We start from the raw sequence: 25,552 nt of genomic DNA on the forward strand, positions 1-25,552 counted from the left end.
AGGTTATTCCACTGGAAACATGATGGACAATATGCATCTCACACGGAGATCGCGTGTGGGGCTATTGTGAAATGTAATCGGCAACTTTTTTTTCTGACATTAGGAAGGGCTGATGCCGCTTCACAGAATCTTGTGTAGGAAGTACGCATGGCATTATGGGTATCTCATCAGCAGCGCTGCATGCTACGTCACAGGTCACGCAAAATCTATCCCATGAGAGCTCGAAGAAATCAGCCCTTCCCAGCGTCCTGTTTGCAGGAGGGGGGGGGGTACGAGCGAAGGCGCCCGACATCTGACAGCGCTTAATTGTATGACAAACTTTAATATGTAGGATATTCTGGTGTAGTATGTTTCTCGGTTCGAGTATATGCCCACCGCTGCACCTCTTGCACTTTGGGTGGCATGGGTGGCTAATTGTGCGATGTGGCCGGCAGCCATAGGCGCATTTACGTGCCAGCGGCCCGACCACGTTGTAGCATACCAGCATAATTCAGCATACCAGCTGCGAGTAAGGATGATTAGCCTCCCAAATTATTATTATATTAACATAAAACAGTACATTGGAACTGAAGAACAAAGTACCTGGCATTTGAAGATGTTTTACCTTGAATGGCATTTAATTACTCGAAAGCTATTGCTTATTCGACAAATATAATAAAAGACGTTTACATTTGCATATTAATGCAAAAACAAAACCGACTCATAAATTATTGAGTTATTAATAAACAGCATATATACGGTACACATCGGTGCATGGTCCTCAGTTTTCACGTACAATTTGGCCAGAGCTGTTAAACTGATCAGTCGCCAAAATGCTCCGAATCCTGCTTGCATGTCTGATGCTTGTCGTCAGTAGAGTGGAGAGTAACTGGAATGCCGAAGAAAGCGATTCATCAAAAGCAAAAATGGTAACTACAGGGTGAGTCAAAAAAAGCGGAAACCAAACCCCCAAAACTATATTTCATATTTAAAAGAAAAATATGTAGCACCGAAAATAATACTGACTGGAAAGCCAATTTCATAAGCTACTTTTAGATGAAAAATGACTGAAATTGCTCAATCCGTTCAAAGAATATCACCATTTAAACACAATGACCCTTAAACCTTTTTCGTCAAAAAAAGCGATTTTTGGAATCGTCGTCCAAATTGTCTTCAAACATCACCAGCGATAAAACCTCAGTTGAAAAGTAAAAAAATATTACACAGAGTCTTTTTGAAGGCCCGTCTTTTAATAAAGTGGATTTTAAAAATAATATGTTTTGCCTAACAAGGGTCATTAATAAAGATATTGTGTACTACAGTTGTTGACAGTTGTTGAAACAAGTTTTCTTTGTTGTTCCAAATAGTCAGAATACACAATAAATTGCTCCTTTTTTTGGGACGAAACAGGTTTTAGGTTTATTGCGTTTAAATGGTGATATTATTTGAACGGATTAAATAATTTCAGTATTTTTTTCATCTAAAAGTAGCTTATGAAATTGGCTTTTCAGTCATTACTATTTTTGGTGCTTCATTTTTTTTTTTTTTTAATATGAAACATATTTTGGGGGGTTTGGGTTCCTCTGTTTTTGACTCACCCTGTACATGTATTCTCCTGCCGCATATTGTCTAACGTATAAAGTCCCAACAAAAGAAAGTTACATTCCCTTTCTTTGATTTTCCCACCGCCAATCAGGGATTCAGTCGCATCAATATGACATGCAACGACGCTGAGGATGTGTGTCAACACTGTGTCATAATTCCCCTCTTTGGACAGGAATTCTTAACAGGTACGTAACTCATAGAGACGTTAATCCAGCCTCGGGCAACATAAATCTGTCCGTGTAACGGGTGAGTACAACAAAATGAAACCAAAATGGCAGAACCAATTTTTGAATGAAGTTCAAGTTGCCTGTAGCACATTCAAAATCTAGGATATGAAAACCCAATCAATAAGCTTTCATTTAAAATAAGAATCATTGAAATCACTCGTGTAATTTTTCGAGGTTTTTTTTTCAAGAGTTTTGAATACAAACACCGTTTAAAAGTTCTGTCCATGGATCACAAAAAAAGGTAACACCGGTGTTCTTTCAGCAAACGAACACAATTTTTACAGGGATGCATGTGAATTGTTTTGGTTTTGCTGGAAGAATGCTTAACTTTTTTGTGATCCGTGGACAGAACTTTAAAACGGTGTTTGTGTTCCGAATTCTGTAACGTGAAAAGTACATGAGATTTTAATTATTCTTGTACTAACAGAAAGTTTATTGATTGGGCTTTCATATCCTAGATTTTAAAAGTGCTACAAGCAAAACTGCATTAAAAAATTGGTCCTGCCATTTGGGTTTCGTTTTTTTTCTAGTCACCCTGTAGAGTGATTTTAAAAAAATGCACTAAAGGTAACAGGCCAGAACAAAGTATGCGCAAAGGTACTAAGCATGAACATGCAGTTGTGCGATAATGAAATAAACAATATTTTAGCTGGATTGAATTTTGTATTTTCGAGCAATTTTAAACATTAATTTCGAACGATTACAGTACAAGCTCTCAATATAACAAATTGATCATTCTTGCAATATTGTCCTCCGAAAGAAAGGAAATAAAATAAAACAAAAAGTTATGTGGCGATGGCCAAGTCTTCAGGAGTCGGACTTCCATATAGAACTCTTCCGGGACTCGGTACACCACACCTCCTTCCCTGTCCATCCATGTACCTCGAAAGTCAGGCACCATAAAGGGGGGAAACGAGGTGGCACCCTAAGCCTTGCTGCCGAGTCAGCAAAAGAACCCCGTACCTATACGCAGATGCCAACCTGGACTTCGCAGACAGTCCCAACTTGTGAGTCAGCTTACCGACCGACCGAGCTAACTGCAGTTGGTAAATGACGACGGGAAATTAACACTCTTAAATGACAGAACCGCGGGCATCGAAAACCAAAAAAATGACACCAAGCAGGTTCGAACCCCTAACCCTGGGTCCGTTGTCTGACAGCTTAACAACTAGGCTGTTTCAGTAAGTACTTTTCTCTTTGCGTATAAAAACATAATCGTTATTTCCGCAGTGGGAGGGTTACTTTGTGTTTCATAGCTGCACGAAAGATGCATCGGCATCGTGCTATATACATGAATGCTGTTACGTAACTCTTTTCTGCAATCATTCTTATGTACCGAGCAGTTGACTATTCAGTCACTACGAGCAATTAACCTTACCAAGCTCGTTCTTATTCTGTCTCATCAATTATTATTTCGCGTCGCGTGTCTTTTGGCTGGCACTGACATGTCACTATGATTGAGAGAAATTCTAGCAAGTTTCCCCAACCTAATTATATTTATATCAAACTACTAACCCGTTTACAAATTTTTACAAGGGATTTTTGGTAGTCTGATTCTATTTCAGTCCCTTAGCTAGCTTGGGAAACTTCATCTTTTCTTGTACTTACGCTTAGTCTAGGGAATGATGCCTTTATAATACAATGTCACATTAACGTCAGTCGGTGGCATGATTAATCGTGACCACGCGAGGGCAATGACGGCCAGTGGCGTATATCTGTGCTTGCGAGTGGTGGGGGGTGGGGGATGACCAAAATCATAACATTCGGGCTATTCACAACGCAATGCGCCACCAAATGTTTGCCATGGAGAGTCAGTTTTTGGAATTACGGTCGACAAAACAAAGCCGATTTGAATGAGTGTCATATAAGGCCAAAAAAGTATCCGGTTTCTGGTATAGAGCTTGCCCAAAAAGTGGTGCGGCGACGCGGCTTTTTTACCTGATTTTTTTTTGCTTCAAATGTCGGTTGATGACTGCAAAATGGTGCCCGACTAAACTTAGTGCAAATGGGAGTCCAGAGAGGCCACATTAAGCTTATTCTCTATCGTAACCCCATCTAAAAACACGTTAAAATTGTGCAGCAGCAGGATTCCAGTCAAACCAGTGAGTTTGGCGGTTTTGAGACATCATCTTTCATTGAAAAAAAAAGTTTTCATTTTGCCGACGCGCATGGCTACGGCGACGTGCGTGCATACCAGAAACTGGAGACCTTTTTTTGGCCTTAAGTTACTTAAGCTAAGTGGTTATAAATTCGGGTATAGCGTTCTGCCGCCTTACTAAAAACACCATATTGGTACATAAGAAAAAAAAGGCAAATTTATACTTGAATCATACGCTTACAAAACTACTGACCGGAAAAACTAATAATTTCAAATGTCCCGCGCTGCGAATTTGTCGACCATCTCCCACACCCACAATGCACTAGGAAAAACTAACTTTCCGTGGCAAACTCTTGGTGGCACATGAAACGCCCGAATTGCCCGGCCGTGAGCTTTCGAAAGGGGGGGGGGGGGGCTGGACACCACATTATACTGGGATGCTCGTTATCAATTATGTATACTCGCGCTTACATTTTTGAAAGCTTTTTGTACTTTGTTTCTCCACTTTCCAGTACTATTGAATACATTTTAGTTGCTTGGACGTGCGGAAAATACCTCAAAATCCTCATTGTTTCCTCATCAGGAAAAAAGTGGGGAATGATTCAATAGCCCATCCCCGCGGTCAAAAAGTGTGGGGGTATCACCCCACCCACACCCCGGGAATTACGCCCCTGATGATGGCGCACTGAGCCAATTCAACGAGCCTGCCACTCGCATGGTCTTTTTTTCGTGTCCGGGTTGCCATACGCCCTTGACTCAAGTCTATGGTCATAAAAAGGCATTTGAGATGAAACAAAGCAAATCCATGAACCTTTGGCGACTGAACGATCTAAATTGGGATCGCATTGTGTGCTTAACAAGCGAGTATAATTTTTACTAACACCTGTGTTTTCGAGGGATGGTTTTCCATCTCGAGAAGATTCACAATCTTGTTAATGCGCGAACCGGAAAATGTCCCTGTCTCAAAAACTACATAATAAAAATATGTGGCTATAGATATTGGGAGTGGGGGTACAAAGACGGATCCAGAGCGCGCTTTTGTTGGGGGGGGGGCTGTATAATTCAAACAAGCCAGGCCAAACTGGTATTGGTCCTAGCTCTAAAAGCCTGTTGGCTCCAATTCTCGAGGGCGTCATATGTTTTTCAAAGTGGGGGTGGTACATAAAACATGTGTATCTTGATCGGTACTACCCTGCAAAAACTATGGTGTTAAATTTACACCATTAGTATCTATATAGGACCATCTGGTGTTAAATTTTACTGGTGTTGTCACATATAAATACCGAATGGTGTTAAATTAACACTACAGTTTTTGCTGAGTAATTGTTCGAGTGAGAAGCCTAAACGGCGCGGGGTTCGGGGCCCGCTTAAGGGCCCCTGAAAAAAATGGATTCTAGGCGCCCTGTGGTGCGATCCGAGGCAATTTCTGACGACTGCATTTTGGCACAAGATCATCATTTAAACATCTTTTTCGAGTTTGGAGTCATTAAATCAGCTGTTCCGAGCTATAGAATCAAATGTAGGTTACATATTTTTATTCAGGGACGCAAATCGTTGGGGAACGATATCAGTCACCCCGTTCCCCACCGATTGACGCCCATGGTTGGCACCGTGCTTCTGAACGACAGCCTTTACACGTACATTTTATACGTAGGGTCAACGCATACATGCTGTACAGCGTCAGTTGGTGAAATCGAAAATTCCGAGAGAGACCCCTAAACTTTCTTAAAACTTTTATCTGCGCGTGTGGGTGTGTGTGGGAAGGCCTATTTGTTTTATGGCACACTGCGGTATTTTCGTAGGCCCTCCCCAAATTTTTCGTAGGCCCCCAAATTTTTCGTAGGCCCTATGCTATGCACAGTGCCTACTGTGCCTGTTAAGTAATCCGGGCCTGGTAACCCGGATATATTGCCACCAACGTTTATAGAAGCCGTATTGCAAGTTTTCTGTAAAATAAAGCCCATGTAAATATTGCGGTTGTTCTTTGCAGTTGTCGAATACACGAAGGACCCTTACCAACTCGAGGTCAGTGTCCAAGAAGGAAGACAATCCAGAGACTGGACCTTTTCTCAAGGTAAGTGCGCATTGGTTCCTTTACACTGGGTTTATTGGGGAATCGATGTGTTAGTAAGTTCGCGGCTACTGGAAGGACCCATTGCTTTGCAAACACAACAGCCTCGTTTTTATTTCAACTGGGCGGTATCCTTATATTACATTTTCTGGATTGCTTTTGGTCTGGTTCCTCCCCCCTCAACCTTAATGCCTAGGGCGGCCCTGCCAGTAGCACTTAGACTTCCGACGACACCGCTCTTTGGATTGGGTCGTATAGTCCGACGCCTCATATAGGTCCGACGCCTCATAAGTCCGAAATTTCGGACTTATGAGGCATAAATTCCGCTCATAGGTCCGACGCCTCATAAGTCCGAAATTTCGGACTTGTGAGGCATAAATTCCGCTCATAGGTCCGACGCCTCATAAGTCCGACTATGGACAAACGCTGTTTCGGACTTATGAGGCGTCGGAGCTATGAGGCGTCAGACCTATGAGGCGGAATAAATAAATTGTTTGCCTCATAAGTCCGACGATTCATGAGTCCGAAATTTCGGACTTATGAGGCGTCGGACTTATGAGGCGTTGGACTTAGTAGGTATGAGCGGACCCCTTTGCATCCAGGGGACACACAAACCCTTCCAGAATGACAAAGTTGCAATCCTCAGAAGAATTGGAATATGGACTACTTAGAAAATGAAACCGGAATCGCTCTAGGAAAAATCGAGCCTATGCATTATGGGCATACTATTGACATTAATTCGCTGGCTAATTGTTAACCAACTTCTTTCTTTTCTCTGTAATCTCCAGACGACCTAGCTGGAAAGTATCGGTGGTGCGAATCCGCCTACTCCGAAGCCAGTTGGGACTACGACCACTCATGGAGATACACCATTTGCTACGAAAACATCTTTGATGATATCTCCGTACCCGAAGATTGCGCTAAGCCTCTTGCCGTCGTAACGCATGAAAGTCACTATTACGACGACGAAGTACGCGGTCAGCAGATGCTGTTTTGCCTGCCCTAGTTTGCATGGTTGTAATCAATGATTAAGTCATCACAAGTCATAGCAAGCAATTGTGCGGTAGACAAAACATACTGGAGTCGAATTTATTAATTCAACTTGAAATTATTGCCGACTTCCGTGGGACTCTTTTTTGTTTTTGGGTTTCCCGGCCCACACAAATTCTACCATTGCCGATTGTCTGTTCACCTAACCCGAAGGCCACAACATAGGCGACACATATTATATATAAGCCTTGGCAAGGGCGGATCCAGGGGGCCCAAACAAAACAATTTTTTTAAAGTGGCGTCGCATCAAAGGCAGGCACTGCGTACACCACCATCTATTCCTCCTAAAGATTTAGTTAAAGTGGTTAGAAATAGCCTCAGATTGCACCACAGAGCATCTAGAATCCAATTTTTTCTGGGCCCTTAATAAGCGGGCCCCGAAACCCACGCCGCCTTTTTTTCGAGACACTTTTTGGAAGACCAAAATTTGTTTGGCGCCCCCCCCCCCAAAAAAATTGTGTTCTGGATCCGCCCTTGAGCGTTGGTTGCTAAGATCAGCAAAAATCAGCCCCGTTCCCTATAAGGCCAAAAAAGTCTCCGGTTTCTTGTATGGAGCTTGCCCAAAAAGTGGTGCGGCGATGCGGCTTTTTTTTTTTTACCTATTTTTTTTCTGCTTCTAATGTCGGTTGATGCTGCAAAATGGTGCCCGACTAAACTTAGTGCAAATATATGGGAGTCCAGTCAGTCCACAGAGGCCACATAAAGCTTATTCTCTATCATAACCCCATCTAAAAAAAACACGTTAAAATTGTGCTGCAGCAGGATTCCAGTCAAACCAGTGAGTTTGGCGGTTTTGAGACATCATCTTTTATTGAAAAAAAAACACTTTTTTTCATTTTGCCGACGCGCATGGCTACGGCGACGCGCGCGCATACCAGAAACCGGAGACTTTTTGTTTTGGCCTATCGAAGACGTTAACCTGGACTTTGCAGATAGTCGATTCCAAACTGGCCAAACTTATTAGTTTAGTCGGAAAAGGGGGGTATCGTGCACCCTCGGAAATCATTTCTAATCAACGTGTCTAGGTCAGAAAAAATGCGTAGAAAACGATTTGCTATGTTAAAAAATTCAAAAAATGTCCCACGTATTGTTTTTATGCAAATTAGTGCCGCCATTACCGAAAAATCTATTTTTAATTATATCTCAGCCAATATTGCAGATAACTGAACGAACCAGGTGTCTAAACCCATGTTTTCAAGGTCAGAGATCACAATAAAACTATTTTGGAAGTGACCACATGTGTCTGTGGCATAGGAATATGCAAATTAGTGCCGCAAATACCGGAACATCATGTTTTTGGCATATCTCGGCCAATATAGCACATAACTACACCAGTAAGGTGTCTAAACCCATGTTTTGATGGTCAAGTATCATTAGAAGACCATTTACGAAGTAACTATGTGTGTCTTTGGCATGAAAATATGTAAAATATTAAGTGTCGGTTTATCAGATATTTGATTTTTAGCCAATATATTGGCCAATATTGCACTTAACTACACAAGTAAGGTGTTTAAACCCATGTTTTGAGGGTCAGGTATCATTAGAAGACCATTTACGAAGTAACTATGTGTGTCTTTGGCATGAAAATATGTAAATTCTAAGTTGCCGGTTTATCAAAAAATTGATTTTTAGCTAATATTATATTCAATTTCAGCCAATAGTACAGTTTATTTTAAATATGATGGCTTAAAATAAACTTTGATCATTATTGCTTATCAAAACCCTTCTGTCAACATTAGCTGCAATATAGGCCGAGATATTGGCTAAAAATCAAATTTCGGATAAATCGACACTTTAGAATTTACATATTTACCTGCCAAGGACACACATAGTTACTTCGTGAATGGTCTTCTAATGATACCTGACCCTCAAAACATGGGTTTAGACACCTTACTTGTGTAGTTATGTGCAATATTGGCCGAGATATTGGCTAAAAATTAAATATCTGATAAACCGACACTTTATAATATACATATTTTCATGCCAAAGACACACATAGTTACTTATTAAAGATCCTCTAATGATACTTGACCCTCAAAACATGGGTTTAGACACCTTACTGGTGTAGTTATGTGCTATATTGGCCGAGATATGCAAAAACATGACTTTCCGGTATTTGCGGCACTAATTTGCATATTCCTATGCCACAGACACATGTGGTCACTTCCAGAATAGTTTTATTGTCATCTCTGACCTTGAAAACATGGGTTTAGACACCTAGTTCGTTCAGTTATCTGCAATATTGGCTGAGATATAATTAAAAATAGATTTTTCGGTAATGGCGGCACTAATTTGCATAAAAACAATACGTGGGACATTTTTTGAATTTTTTAACATAGCAAATCGTTTTCTACGCATTTTTTCTGACCTAGACACGTTGATTAGAAATTGATTTCCGAGGGTGCACGGTACCCCCCTTTTCCGACTGAACTATATGTTCAACCCTTAAGTTCGATGAAGCATAGTGTTTGTTTCAAAGATAATTTAACAATATTCCAAAAACTCACCTGCAATATACCTTTATTAATTTGTTTTCGACTGATAGGCTTTTTTTGTGGGACAACCAGTATGTAGAGCTTACCGATCACGCTAAATTACTGTGGGTCAGATATTATCAAAAACTTCCGTTTACTAATAACCAAACAGGCTGTCTGCGACTTGTGATTTGACTTGTGATCGGCTTGTGACTGGATTACGACTCTGCTCGTTTGACATATTCGGCCCCATCAGGGTCATATTTGGCGAATTATAAAGGGGCCATACTTTTATTACTATTGCTTAAGTGGGATAGTTTGGGGAATTAAAGTGCAAATTATAGGCTACGCTATGAAACAATAATGTGCTACCAATTTTCGTGCTACATAAGTATGGGAGATTTAACAAGCGTTTGGTGTTTTTTTGGTCTTTTGTTTCATGTAGTTATTTCGATACTCATTTCCACTTAATGGATAATAGATAATCCGCATATTGGATGGATTCAGAGATGTTCGTTACAGCATATACCCTGGCGCAGAGGCGGCGGAAAAGGGGGGGGGGGTCATGGGGGCATTTGCCCCCCCCCCCCCCCGATTTTCCCAGGCCAACAAAAGTGCCCCTCTTACGGTAATGTGCCCCCTCGAAATGAAAACAAAACTGCCCCTCAAACGTACAGGTATGAAAGCATAATGATCGCGCTACAAATGCATTTGTCTTCTCTCTTGTAATGCAAAACTTCCCCTCAAACAGAAGTACCCCTCTCGCATTAACAAGATTGTGCACCTAGCTCTAGATGGAAAACTACCCCTCGAAAGCACAAATACCGCTCTCGAAATAATAAACTTGTGCCCCTCTCGAGAAGGAAAATGTACCATCAAAAACAATAGTGCTCCTCTCGCTATAACTTCTCGAGATGGAAAACTGCCATTCGAAAGCATAGTGCCCCGCTCGCGACATTAAAATTGTGGACCCCCTCTCAAGATTGAAAACTGGCCCCTAAAAACAGTACTGCTCTGCACGTGAAGAAAATTGTCACTAAACTGGCCATCAAAAGCAGCAGTGCCCCTCTCGCGAAAAAAAATGATCTCTTTACATAACTAGGTAAATAAAAACACAAAGGAAAACAACAAAAAATAAACCAGCACATACCGATATATAGAATTAGAGTAGATAAGATACATATTGTGATTAATAATTTATACTTATTGGGTACTAATTTTGAAGCAACGTCCTTAAAAGGAATATACATCATTTGCTTTTGCTGTAATTTTCAGAAATGGATGGAATTGGGGGGTTGGAAATATATAGCAAATATAGTTACACTGACTTTTTTTGAGGTTTTGGGTTCGAAAATGCTATAAAAACCAAGAAAAACAATCATTTTCCTGTAGTCTGGTTCCCTGACTCCATATAAGAAGAAACAGGGCAGTTTACGTACATTTGGGAATTGTAAGGTCAGGGAACCAGTCTAGCTGGCTTGTACCCGTTCATAGGTGTGTAATCGATTGCAAACAAGTGCGATGGTCACTTGGGGCCAGTATTTGAAAAAAGCCATTTTTTTTCCGACGCTGGTCGGCCGACCAGCGTTGGAAATTGATACAAAAATACCACTTTTCTTGAAAATGACAGTATATCAGGTGCCATTATTTTACAGGATGCTTTACACTGTCATTCACTAACAGTCCAGCAAGGTATTTCAAAATGATTTGGTAGTTTTATTTTTTTGATGTCTGCAAATGTTGTATTTTCCCTTTAAGAGAAATTTTACAATTTTTTTCTTCTTTATTGAAGCATAATTACGATGGACGTCTTTCTTTCATATCGTCATTGGTGTTTTCCATCATGTTGCTTGATTGTATTCTATTTAATATATTAAATTTAATATTTAATTTCAAACTATTTCATCAAATTAAAACGAACTCACCATTTAAAATTAATAAACGTTTATTAATACATACAATTATACTTTGGTGGAGGTCAAACTCGATGTGCACCAAAATGTTAAATAAATATTGGTGTTCTCTAACTCGTCCGTCAGATTATCCATCATTTTGTCATTCTTAAAGTTTTAGTCGCTATTTTACATTCACATGTAGTGTGTCTCTCGTTAATGTGGCCCCTTGTTAAAGTGAAATGCATTGACCTGAATTGTGCTATACATTAAAATAATTAGGAACGTGAAGAACGTCCTCAAATTACCCGTTGTACTGCATTATCTGACAGAACGGTTAATCATAGAAGAGTTTGTATGACAACCCAATGCATATTGGAGGTAAATTAGCAGCGACTACGGTTTAAATCATGATTGGTGTGTGTGGGGACCGCTTCCTTCGGAAACCGCGCCAAATATTTCCATTTAACATGAGCAGATCTGGAATGTTCTCAAAGGGGTTCAGCTGCCGGTCTGCTTAAGGAAACACTAGTCTAAGAAAATCTAGAAAATATGTATAGTTTTTGTTTGTGGAGCAAACAGGATCGCCGACTTCCGTGGGACCCTTTTTTGTTTCCCGGCCCACACAAATTCTACCATTGCCGATTGTCTGTTCACCTAACCCGAAGGCCACAACATAAGCGACACATATTATTTATAAGCCTTGGCAAGGGCGGATCCAGGGGGCCCAAACAAAACAATTTTTTTAAAGTGGCGTCGCATCAAAGGCAGGCACTGCGTACACCACCATCTATTCCTCCTAAAGATTTAGTTAAAGTGGTTAGAAATAGCCTCAGATTGCACCACAGAGCATCTAGAATCCAATTTTTTCTGGGCCCTTAATAAGCGGGCCCCGAAACCCACGCCGCCTTTTTTTCGAGACACTTTTTGGAAGACCAAAATTTGTTTGGCGCCCCCCCCCCCAAAAAAAATTGTGTTCTGGATCCGCCCTTGAGCGTTGGTTGCTAAGATCAGCAAAAATCAGCCCCGTTCCCTATAAGGCCAAAAAAGTCTCCGGTTTCTTGTATGGAGCTTGCCCAAAAAGTGGTGCGGCGATGCGGCTTTTTTTTTTTACCTTTTTTTTTCTGCTTCTAATGTCGGTTGATGCTGCAAAATGGTGCCCGACTTAACTTAGTGCAAATATATGGGAGTCCAGTCAGTCCACAGAGGCCACATCAAGCTTATTCTCTATTGTGCTGCAGCAGGATTCCAGTCAAACCAGTGAGTTTGGCGGTTTTGAGACATCATCTTTTATTGAAAAAAAAATCTTTTTTCATTTTGCCGACGCGCAAGGCTACGGCGACGCGCGCGCATACAGAAACCGGAGACTTTTTTTTGTGGCCTATCGAAGACGTTAACCTGGACTTTGCAGATAGTCGATTCCAAACTGGCCAAACTTATGTTCAACCCTTAAGTTTGATAAAGCATAGCGTTTGTTACAAAGATAATTTGAAAATATTCCAAAAACTCACCTGCAATATACCTTTATTAATTTGTTTTCGACTGATAGGCTTTTTTTGTGGGGCAACCAGTATGTAGAGCTTACCGATCACGCTAAATTACTGTGGGTCAGATATTATCAAAAACGTCCGTTTACTAATAACCAAACAGGCTGTCTGCGACTTGTGATTTGACTTGTGATCGGCTTGTGACTGGATTACGACTCTGCTCGTTTGACATATTCGGCCCCATCAGGGTCATATTTGGCGAATTATAAAGGGGCCATACTTTTATTACTATTGCTTAAGTGGGATAGTTTGGGGAATTAAAGTGCAAATTATAGGCTACGCTATGAAACAATAATGTGCTACCAATTTTCGTGCTACATAAGTATGGGAGATTTAACAAGCGTTTGGTGTTTTTTTGGTCTTTTGTTTCATGTAGTTATTTCGATACTCATTTCCACTTAATGGATAATAGATAATCCGCATATTGGATGGATTCAGAGATGTTCGTTACAGCATATACCCTGTCGCAGAGGCGGCGGAAAAGGGGGGGGGGGGTCATGGGGGCATTTGCCCCCCCCCCCCAGATTTTCCCAGGCCAACAAAAGTGCCCCTCTTACGGTAATGTGCCCCCTCGAAATGAAAACAAAACTGCCCCTCAAACGTACAGGTATGAAAGCATATGATCGCGCTACAAATGCATTTGTTTCTCTCTTGTAATGCAAAACTTCCCCTCAAAACAGAAGTACCCCTCTCGCATTAGCAAGATTGTGCACCTAGCTCTAGATGGAAAACTACCCCTCGAAAGCACAAATACCGCTCTCGAAATAATAAACTTGTGCCCCTCTCGAGAAGGAAAATGTACCATCAAAAACAATAGTGCTCCTCTCGCTATAACTTCTCGAGATGGAAAACTGCCATTCGAAAGCATAGTGCCCCGCTCGCGACATTAAAATTGTGGACCCCCTCTCAAGATTGAAAACTGGCCCCTAAAAACAGTACTGCTCTGCACGTGAAGAAAATTGTCACTAAACTGGCCATCAAAAGCAGCAGTACCCCTCTCGCGAAAAAAATGATCTCTTTACATAACTAGGTAAATAAAAACACAAAGGAAAACAACAAAAATTAAACCAGCACATACCGATATATAGAATTAGAGTAGATAAGATACATATTGTGATTAATCATTTATACTTATTGGGTACTAATTTTAAAGCAACGTCTTTAAGAGAAATTTTACAATTTTTTTCTTCTTTATTGAAGCATAATTACGATGGACGTCTTTCTTTCATATCGTCATTGGTGTTTCCCATCATGTTGCTTGATTGTATTCTATTTAATATATTAAATTTAATATTTAATTTCAAACTATTTCATCAAATTAAAACGAACTCACCATTTAAAATTAATAAACGTTTATTAATACATACAATTATACTTTGGTGGAGGTCAAACTCGATGTGCACCAAAATGTTAAATAAATATTGGTGTTCTCTAACTCGTCCGTCAGATTATCCATCATTTTGTCATTCTTAAAGTTTTAGTCGCTATTTTACATTCACATGTAGTGTGTCTCTCGTTAATGTGGCCCCTTGTTAAAGCGAAATGCATTTACCTGAATTGTGCTATACATTAAAATAATTAGGAACGTGAAGAACGTCCTCAAATTACCCGTTGTACTGCATTATCTGACAGAACGGTTAATCATAGAAGAGTTTGTATGACAACCCAATGCATATTGGAGGTAAATTAGCAGCGACTACGGTTTAAATCATGATTGGTGTGTGTGGGGACCGCTTCCTTCGGAAACCGCGCCAAATATTTCCATTTAACATGAGCAGATCTGGAATGTTCTCAAAGGGGTTCAGCTGCCGGTCTGCTTAAGGAAACACTAGTCTAAGAAAATCTAGAAAATATGTATAGTTTTTGTTTGTGGAGCAAACAGGATCGCGCACGGCAGCCTCGGTAATGGGAACCAACATGGCGCACAGCGAGATCGTACCCATGGGGAACGAGGTTGCCACAGACCTTGAGGTTCTAGGGGTGATGCCTGGTCCAGTCCAACCAAATTAATAGCTCGTTGTTGGATCCTATCAAGAAGGGGGGAGCAGTCTGAAGCACTAGCTCAGATATGACTGCATGTATTCCTACTGCAAAATGGTAATAACGTTTACCACTATAACGTGAAGTTTGTGTGGTGATGAGCTTCGATTTTCACTGAATTCGAAGGCATCACAGCACTTATCAAAAAACACGATCAAGGCGCCTACACCAAGCACGGACAAATAGTTCGAAGTCTGAGAGAAATAACTAGTGAAGTTAACGGGATTTCAACTCTCTTTTCAAGATGTCCAGGGATGTTATTTCACGACTGTCTAGTCAGGACAGGGAGCCTTTATTCAAAAACGGCAGGTGCTGCCTTGGCGAAGGCACGCTGACCAGAGCAGAGAGTTCTACTAATCCGTTTCCATGTGTCCACATCTGGAGGTTTACTGAACTGAAAGATACTGTACATTAAAATTCAATAATTAAAGATCAACTGCATAATCCACTTTGATGATTATGCAGATAAGTGCATAATTACATGAATTTGTTGCCTTACGAGTAGGCCCTGCAGTTAATTTAACACAAATTACCATACTTTTATTCAATACACTTGTTATTGAATAGTTAAGTGATCCATATGGTGTTTCGCTGACCACAGTTCAATAGGCCTGGGACCTAATGACGTCACGCTTTCTTTACATGTGCGCTTTCCTATGTGTCAGACGGTCCCTACTTTGTCTGGCGTCCCGACTTCGCTCCCATAGGAAATTAAGCGCATATGCAAACAAAGCCATAACGTCATTAGGACTTGGTATATTAACCGATAGGTTTAGGTTAAGTCAGAGGTAACTGCTTGATAGTCGAATTCAATAAGAGATCGTTTTTTAACATCACAAAAACTAAATCTAGTAAACGTCTTTTATTTGTCGAATAGGCAATGACTGTCTTGAGTACCACTTAAATGCATCGTGCAAGGTATAGAGGCATAAATATTCAAATGCCAAAGAGTAATTAGTGTTTAACCTGGAATGCACTTTTGAGGTTAAGTTCATGAAGTGCAGCGATTTGAGGTATAACAAAACACAGTACGTCAGAACGTATACTTAAAGTTAGACAAAATGCCGCACGAGAGTAGTTACCATTTTTGCTTTCGATGGATCGCTGTTTTCAGCATTCCAGTTACTCTCCATTCGACTGATAAGCATCGGACATAAAGCAGATTTCAGGGCATTGTGGCGACTGGTCAGTTTGCAGTATGTCTGGCTATGAAACTGAGCACGAACACCGATGTGTACCGTATAGTTAACGCGGTTCCACCTTGATTTTAGTAAGTGGTTTTAGGGCTTTATCGTTGGAATTCCTCGGTTTCCCTGTGTCAATCTGGAGGCTACTGGACATTCTAAAGCAATAATTAAAGGTCAATTGCATAATTTCACCACAATAATTATGCAGACCTGTGAATTTCATTTCCATACGAGAACTGTCAAATTACCTAATTTTATTCAAAGGATTTATCATTGGAATGATCAAAGTGAACCATACTTGAACGAAAGGTTGGTCTTGAAGAGATCACTAATTTCATAGTAAGGTAACAATTGATTTGCAAGCCATATATAATACCAAAGGTTTGACTTTAAAACGCTGAGGGCTCGAAACAAATCACAACTCGCCTCATCCCCCATTTTACATTCAACAATAATAAATATTCTAATAATTAACTCGAAGAAGTAAGTCCTTTGACTGCATACACTCTGGGTATATTGAATGTTATATTCCACCGACAGTGTTCTTCCCTCTGAGCAAAGTGTACAAAGGTGCTGAAGTATTATCCGGCAGTGGTTTGGATATAACATGGATATATTGTGCGTTATTCAACCAAAGCAGAGCAATATGTACGCCATACAGTTATACAAGAATCCAAACGGCCGAAGGCAGCATATCATCATGAAACAGTTATAGTGTAGTAACAGTAATAACTCCACGATATATATGTATTTTAACGATGACTGAATTTTAACGATGACTGAACGCTAACATTATAACGTTACGCCAAAGAAAGAAACGGAAGACCAAACTTCCTTTAAAAATGAACACTACGTAGGCTATCATGCATAATCGTTAAAAAAACCCGTGAAAAGACTCACAGTTAAATATGATTGGATGTGGCATCGTGCCCTGGTATCAGTTGGGTCCTCTTGTCAGTCTGACCACCGAGAGTGAGGCAATAATGTTCATGTTGACCTTTTGTGTGTTCAAAGGTGGACACTCGCAATTAATTTTCGGATAGTTTGGTAGACCCCATGGGTATAAACCGTACAACTGAATATTTTTGCAATTCCGTCTGAATAGGCGTTCAACGGTAATTTGAAAACGTTCCTCGCGCAATATGAATGGATAACAAAAATTGGGGGATATGATAGCAGTACATTGTCTGTGACTGATACTTTAAGAATGACAAAATGGCGCCGACGGGCGAGTATTGAGAACACCAATATTTATTACAAGGTCCATAGGACTTTACAAATTACCTTGTTATAACAGGTACCTTGTATTAACAATATTGGAAAACAAAGGAAAACAAAGAAAAACAAAGACTTATTACCAGGGTTCGACTGTACACATCGAGTTTGACCTCCGACGAAGTGTAATTGTATATATTAATAAAAAAAAAAATAAAGGTCTATTAATTTTTATTGATGAATTAATTACATTTAATGAATTAATTTTAATTTGACAAGTTAATTTTAAATTCACGAAATAATTTAGATTTGATGAATTAATTTTAACTGATGAATTTCAATTTTAAAATTTACAAGAATAGATGCAATATGATGACAAACATATAAATAACGATGATTGTGAAAGAAAGAACTTCATGGTAACTATGCTTCAACAATTAAAGGAAACAAGAATTTGTACCAATTCTTTTGAGGACGTTGCATGAAAAAATAGTATCCAATACGCATATGTTATTAGTATCGTTTCGGTTTGCGGTAACACCATGTGGTAATAACTACTGCTTAGAAGATATTTAGTTCTGAAAAGAACTTGTCCTGCTTATTATCAACTTCGCTAAGTAGTTTTTTTGTTCTGATAAGAACAGTCCTGCTGTAAGTTCTAGACGAACTTGTCTTTGGTCTCAACGTTTCGACTAGCCTGCTCTAGTCATCGTCAGATTTCATAGATGGAATAGACTTGACGATGACTAGAGCAGGCTAGTCGAAACGTTGAGACCAAAGACAAGTTCGTTTAGAACTTACAGCAGGACTGTTCTTATCAGAACATAAAACTACTTAGCGAAGTTGATAATAAGCAGGACAAGTTCTTTTCAGAACTAAATATCTTCTAAGCAGTAGTTATTACCACATGGTGTTACCGCAAACCGAAACGATACCGATACTCCACCATGCAAAGCCTCAAATCTTATATATGTTATAAGTAACAATATATATCTAAGCTACTCTCATGTAAAATACCGGTGCGTGCTGGTGTATACAGTGTTAGTTGTATACAGAACTTTATATAGAACTATTTTAAAAATAAATGTAGGCCTACTGAAATTAAATGAATAGACTTGTAAATACGATGGAATTTAATAGATGGAATAGACTTGTGTATCGGTGCATACGTCATTATGCTGTAATGAACATCTCTGAACCCATCCAACGTGCTGATTATCTTTCATCCATCCACAATGATGTGAAATACCGAAATAACTACATGGAAATCGTACTCAATACAACAGCAAAAGTTTGACAACTTATTTTAAAGTACATGTATAGCCTAATCGTTTTCATAACGTCTGTACACTTTAATTCCCAAAACTTGCCCACTTATGCAATTATAATAATAATAATAATAATAATAATAAGACCATTATCATGTTGTGGCCATCTCGATTTTGTCCCATTCAAATCAACCAAAAGCGAGGCTGGAAGGGAAAAATAGGCTGGTTCCTTTTTGCACATAAAACGTTATCAGTCAGTACTGTTATTGGATACAGGGAACATGACTGAAATGGTGGCAGCATGATATAGGTCTATAGTATGGCCCCTTCATAACTCGGCAAATGTGACGTGTCTATCTGCTGGGGCTGAACGTTTCAAACAGCAGAGTCGTAATCTATAGTCAATCACAAATCAATCACACGTTGCAGACAGTCTGTTTGGGGGTTTAGGATATAGAAGAAGTAACTCTGCGTGATTGGTGAGCTCTTCCTTTTAGGGGCGATTCGCAAAGTCTAGGTTAGCATCTTCGTAAAGGTATACTGGGGCTCGTTTGGTCGATCGCGGCAGCCAAGGTTTATAGGTGCAGCCTATATGCGCTTGTGACAATTGGCAATAGACCATTATCATGTTGCGGCCATCTTGATTTTTCCCATTCAAATCAACGTAATCAAAGCGAGGCTGGAAGGAAAATAGTCTGGCTCCTTTTTGCACAAAAATATTACCAGTCAGTACCGTTATTGAATACAGGACCTGGGAACATGACTGAAATATGGCAGCAGCATAAAGGTATATCCGGGAAGGATGTGGTGGGCTGGTCGGAAAACCCGAGATCCTAGAAGATATAGGAAGTCTGCGATATAATAGTTTCATGAAGTTGAATTTCTAAATTCGACTCCTGAATGTCTGGTCAACATTCCTGCTTACTATGACCTGTGATGATTTGATTACAACCATGCAAACTAGGGCAGACAGAGTAGCATCTGCTGGCCGCGCACTTTGTCATCGTAATGATGACTGTCATAAGTTACGACGGCAAGCGGCTTAGCGCATCCTTCGGGTATCGAAATATCATCAAAGGAGTTTTCGAAGCAAGTCGTGTATCTCCTCGATTCGTCGTAGTCCCAACTCGCTTCAGAGTCGACGGATTCGCACCATCGATACTTCCCATCACAGTCGTCTGGGAATTAGAGACAGAAAGAAAAAAGGGAAGAAGACTCTAAGCCGACAATGATGCAGGGTGGCGGTTCGGTTTCTCATGCATCTTCTGATTTATAGTCCATATACTAATGCCTTGCTGCCGAAAACACAAACCATAAGCTTTACAAAAGTGGTTTCCTTCCAAAATCATGAAGATAAATTAAGAAGTGTAGCCCTCATTGGCCTTATTCGCGAGTCGGCCATGTTGAATTGAAAGTGAGGTAAAATCTTCATTTTTGGAACTTGCGAAGTGAAATGAAAGCAAGTACATAAATAATTGAAGTCTACTTAAATGAATAATTTAAAATCTGTTATTTAATATTCCCTAATGTTTTAAGACAGATTGTTTAAAAAAAAAATGAAAGTAAAATAAGGCTGCATAAATGGTCTGGCGCCATCCCATTCAACAGATAACAATTTGTGAAATGCATTCAGGGAACACGACAAAAATGCCTAACTCGTGAATAAGGTCCATTGGGATTAAATCTGGGGTCAATAATTAATACTATCGGAAGTCGCGTTTATATCAACCAGTCCAGGCCTTTTGACAAGACGCAAGCGTGACTTTGGAATTCAAAATCGACTGCCGAAAGGTCAGGTGAATGATCGGACTATACACAGTGTAACTGGGTGATATGACGGCACAAAATTGAGACAAAATTCGAGGCTGCTCTTTTAACAAAGACACTCTCAGTCAGGCAGTGGCGTAGCCACCGGGGGGGGGGGGGGCGACCGCCCCCCCCCCCATGAAACCTTGTGGCCCCCCCCCCCCCCCCCCCCCCACTGAGATTTTGAGTTTCTAAAAAAAATTATCATTGATCTAAATCTAAATAGTTGCGAATGATCCACATGATGACCACTGAGAAACGACCCTTCGACCGGCGACCGCGGACCAGTAAGCTGACAACCGGCGTGACATAGCACATAATGATAATCTAAAATGCGTATTAACACCCACTGCACTGCTCGCTCACACCACGGAACACGTATTTTAGATAGGTGGTCCGTGGGTCACACAGTTTCAGTCAGCGATATCATAAAAGCTAAAATAATAATAATAGACCAATTAAAATTCCCTGAAATCAGTGGCGTAGCCACGGGGGGGGGGGGGGGGGGGGGGCTGGGGGGGGGGGCCTGGGGGGCTACAGCCCCCCCCCATGAAACTTTGTCGCCCCCCCCCCCCGTCGCGCCCCCCCCCCCCCCCCACTGAGATTTTGAGTTTCTAAAAAAATTATCCTTGATCTACATGACGCCATGGGCGTCAATCCTGGGTGGACAGGGGGACTGTGGGGGGGGGGGGGGGGGGTTGAAGGGTGGGGGACACAATATCAAATGTCCGCCCCCCCCCAGATTTTTGAACTCGTGTCTCATTTACAGGGCCCTATTATGTACTACAATGTATCTTTTGCTTAGAAAATTTTGGTTAAAGTGGTCAGAAATTGCCTCAGATAGCACCATAGAGCATTTAGAATCCAAAATTTCGGGGCCCTTAAAGGGCCCCCGAACCCCACGTCTATAGCTCAGAATTCTGGTAGCAAATTTTCAATGACTCCAACCTCGAAAACAATGTTCCAAAAATTTCGTATGCGTTTAGCTGGGAAAACTTCGAAAATTATGTTTAAATTATTATCTTTTGTGCTAAGATAATTATTGGTTAAAGTGGTAAGAAATTGCCTCAGATCACACCACAGAGTATCGAGAATCCAAAACTTTTTTCGGGGCCCTTAAGCGGGCCCCGAACCCCACGCCTATAGCTCAGAATACCGATAGCTGATTCAATGACTCCAACCTCGAAAACGATGTTCAAATAATTATCTTTTGCTAAGAAAATATTAGTTAAAGCATGGAGGAAAGTGGTAAGAAATTGCTTCAGATCACACCACAGAACATCTAGAATCCATTTTTTTTCGGGGCCCTTAAGCGGGCCCCGAACCCCCACGCCGTAAGGCTTCGCGCTTCGCGCTTCGCGCTTCGCGCTTCGCGCTTCGCATCAGTTCTGATCAAGGTATGTCCCCCCCCCCACTTTTGAGAAGCGATTGACGCCCTACATGACGCCCCCCCATGAAAGTTCCCCCCCCCCCCTGAAAAATTCCTGGCTACGCCACTGCAGTCAGGTCGTTACAGTTGAGGTTGCACAGGTCTTTTTTTGTGATCCATCCAAATACATCCTGCCACGCAGGCCTGTCTTTTAGCAAAGTCAATGTAAAGGAACCAATCTGCACTTACCCTGAAAAAATCTCCAGTCTCTGCTTTGTATCCCTTCTCGAACACCGACCTGGAGTTTGTAAGGGTTCTTCGTGTATTCGAAAGCTGCAAATGATAATCGCAGTATGTACATGCGTGAGCTTAACGTTAAACAATAATAATGCACAAGGGCGTTTTGAGAGCTTGTTGGCGGTTTATACATTTAGATCTTTCACGTATTAGCCATAGGCACATTTGACTTCATATTGTTCACACCACAATCGCTTATCCCTTTGAACCTAGGCGTCATTTTGTTACTTACTTGTCAAGCTGGAATATGATCATTCACCAGCTCAATAATTATTTAATCAATTTGATGGCCAATTTAAAATGGCAAAGACACAGCTTTAAACAAAAATGGTTATTGAAATGTGGTCATTCTTAAAGTAAATGGCAATGAAACAGCACGCTTGAACAATTACGGTTAGTAACATCGCCACCGTTGGTCACATCTTGATCACGGCAGTATAGCTTAGGTTAATTTCGTCTCAAAGCCTGTTACCGATCCAACAATTCACAGTATCAAACCCATGGACAGATTTCCCGTTGCCCTATCAGGTCTAATGCATACCATATTTGAGCATCAGTGTTACTTACCTGCTAAGGCCTTGTGACTATAGAGGGGCAGATTAAAATAGTGTTGACACAAATCCATAGCGTCGTTGCACGTCATGTTGATGAGACTGAATCCCTGATTTGAGGAGAGAAACAAAAGTATATGAGATGTAACTTTCTTCAAGTTATAGACCTATTTCAAGTTAAACTAGGTACCACTCTAGAATAGTTACCAGATTTGCACCAGATTGGTTACTGTTTTTAGCTTCCCAGTTACTCTCCACTTGACTGATAAGCATCAGACATGAAAACAGGATTCGGAGCATTTTGGCGACTGATCAGTAGATAACAAGTCTGGCCATATGAAAACTGAGCACCTAACACCGATGTGTACCGTATAAATGCTGGGCCAGCTTGAATTTTTTATAAAGAATTACTGGCATTAATTATTTGTGATTTAAGGGCTATATCAGCGTAGCTTGTCCGTGAATACCCTGTGTTAATCTGGAAGTTACTTGTACATTCTAATACAATAATTGAAGGGAAATTGCATAATTCACTGCGATAATTATACAGAGTTATGAATTTGTTTCCTAGTCCATTGTACTTTGTTGTTTTTTTTTAAGCAAATTACCATAATCTTATTCAAAGATTTAGTATTGCAATGATTTAGTGATTCATATCGCGGATAGCTAAATATACATGCCAATAAGAGTTTTTCGGTAAAGAAAACCCAAGTCAGGAGCATAATAAGTTACAGAATTTTAACACTGTTTTAAACTTCTGTCCATGCACGGATCACAAAAAAAGGTAAGTGTTCTTTCAGCAAAACGAAAACAATTCACACACATCCCTATGTGATTTTTTTTCGTTTGCTGATGAAAGAACATTTACCTTTTTGTGATCCTTGGAAATAACCTTAAAACGGTTTTTGTGTTCAACATTCCGTATATAACATGAAAGGTACACATACGTGTTTTGAATGATTCTTGTACTAAACGAAAGCTTATTGATTGGGCTTTGATATCCTACATTTTGAAAGTGCTACATGCAGAACTTAATTAAATAATTGGTCCTGCCATTTGTGTTTCCTTTTTTATACTCACACTGTACTTGCACTGCGACAAAACAGTACGCGTGTAGGCACATTATTGTTTATGTCCCATTGGGAAATAGACCGCTCCCTCAGTCAAGCCACGCCCATGATGTTTTGCAGGCCCGGATTATCCAATAGGAACAGAGTAGGCACTGTGTCTAGGGCCTACGAAAATATCCGGGGCCTACGAAAAATTCGGGGCCTACGAAAATACCGCAATGTGCCATAAAATTAATTACAGGCCTATATATACCCGCACCCACGCTTACACAGGCATGGAAGTGGGGTACTTCCTTTGTTCTCGTGTACTAAAATTTTGAAATGTCGCACACTAATTTCAAAATGCTCTTATTTTAACCAGAATTAATTTCCTGGGCTGAAATTCGGACTTAATATCCCTTTTCTAAAACTCTTCCATTAGCGACCAATCAACCCACCTTGGAAATTCCTAGTTTTTGAGTAAAATCCATATATCTATTTCGTGAAAAACTTGTGGGTACCAAAATGGTACCCCGCAAGTCGGTAGGCATTCCTTTTGGGGTACCTTCCATTGTTCCGGTACCCATATAAGGCAGTGTTTATACGTTCACACACACCCACACCCACAGTTTTAAAAAACGATTTCACCAACTGGCGCGGCGCCGTAAAATGTACATCACGTAAGCATACGTGACCTACGTATACAATGTACGTGTAAAGTATGTGCTTCTGAAGCACGGTGCCAACCATGGGCGTCGATCGGTGGGGGACGGGGGGGGGGGGCATGTCGTCGTCTTCAAGCTATTTTCGTCCCCGAATAAAACATTGTAAACTTCATATTTTGATTCTATAGCTCAGAACAGCTGGTTTAAGTACTCCAAACTCGAAAATGATGATGTTCTTTTGCTAAACAAAAGTTGGTTAAAGTGGTCATAATTGTCTCAGATGTCACCACAGAGTGTCTAGAATCCAATGGTTTTTCAGGGCCTTAAGCGGGCCCCAACCCCACGCCGTTTAGGCTTCGCACTCGCATTAGTTCTGATCAAGATACAGTGCACCACCTCCACTTTTGAGAAGCAATTGACGCCCTTGGTGCCAACAGGCTTTTAGAGCTAGGACCCGGGTCCTGGCCTGATTTGTACAGTGCTTTGTACCTTGAATTTGGTGCCGGTGGCTAGAGCGGAGTAGGGCCTACGGAACACTGGTGCCTAGGGCCTACGAAACACCTAATCCGGGCCTGATGTTTTGACCAATCACGGTTCTGATTGCAGCACTCACTAATATAATAATAATATCCTACAGAAGTTTGCCCTACATGCACGCTTGTAAATGGTGTGCTAGTTCACTGACTTTGTCAGTAGGTTTATAAATCATTTTATTATAATTATTACTCGGTCATATTTTTACGCCAGTGTGGAAATTGAAGACCGGGACATTTCAGACCGGGTAATTTCAAACACTGTAATATAATTTCGGGTAAATAAATATTCTGAATCCTATAGGGAAAAAAAACTGAAGTCACAATTTTTGCAGTACAGCTAGGTTATTCCACTGGAAACATGATGGGCAATATGCATCTCACACGGAGATCGCGTGTGGGGCTATAGTGAAATGTAATCGGCAACTTTTTTTCTGACATTAGGAAGGGCTGATGCCGCTTCACAGAATCTTGTGTAGGAAGTACGCATGGCATTATGGGTAGCTCATCAGCAGCGCTGCATGCTACGTCACAGGTCACGCAAAATCTCTCCAATGAGAGCTCGAAGAAATCAGCCCTTCCCAGCGTCCTGTTTGCAGGGGGGGGGGGGGGGTACGAGCGAAGGCGCC

At 40.7% G+C, this 25,552-nt stretch overlaps 1 protein-coding gene across 1 annotated transcript; it reads left to right on the forward strand.

The window, feature by feature from the left end:
• Positions 1-747: 747 nt before the first annotated feature.
• LOC119722590 lies at positions 748-7,439 on the forward strand. The gene is made up of 4 exons (XM_038192772.1): positions 748-908; positions 1,676-1,769; positions 5,900-5,983; positions 6,769-7,439. The coding sequence occupies exons 1-4, from the start codon at positions 813-815 to the stop codon at positions 6,984-6,986; spliced, it is 492 nt and encodes a 163-aa protein (XP_038048700.1). The 5' UTR covers positions 748-812; the 3' UTR covers positions 6,987-7,439.
• Positions 7,440-25,552: the final 18,113 nt, after the last annotated feature.

This window comes from Patiria miniata, unplaced genomic scaffold (assembly GCF_015706575.1).
Source record: "Patiria miniata isolate m_02_andy unplaced genomic scaffold, ASM1570657v1 HiC_scaffold_16, whole genome shotgun sequence".
NCBI lineage: Eukaryota > Metazoa > Echinodermata > Asteroidea > Valvatida > Asterinidae > Patiria > Patiria miniata.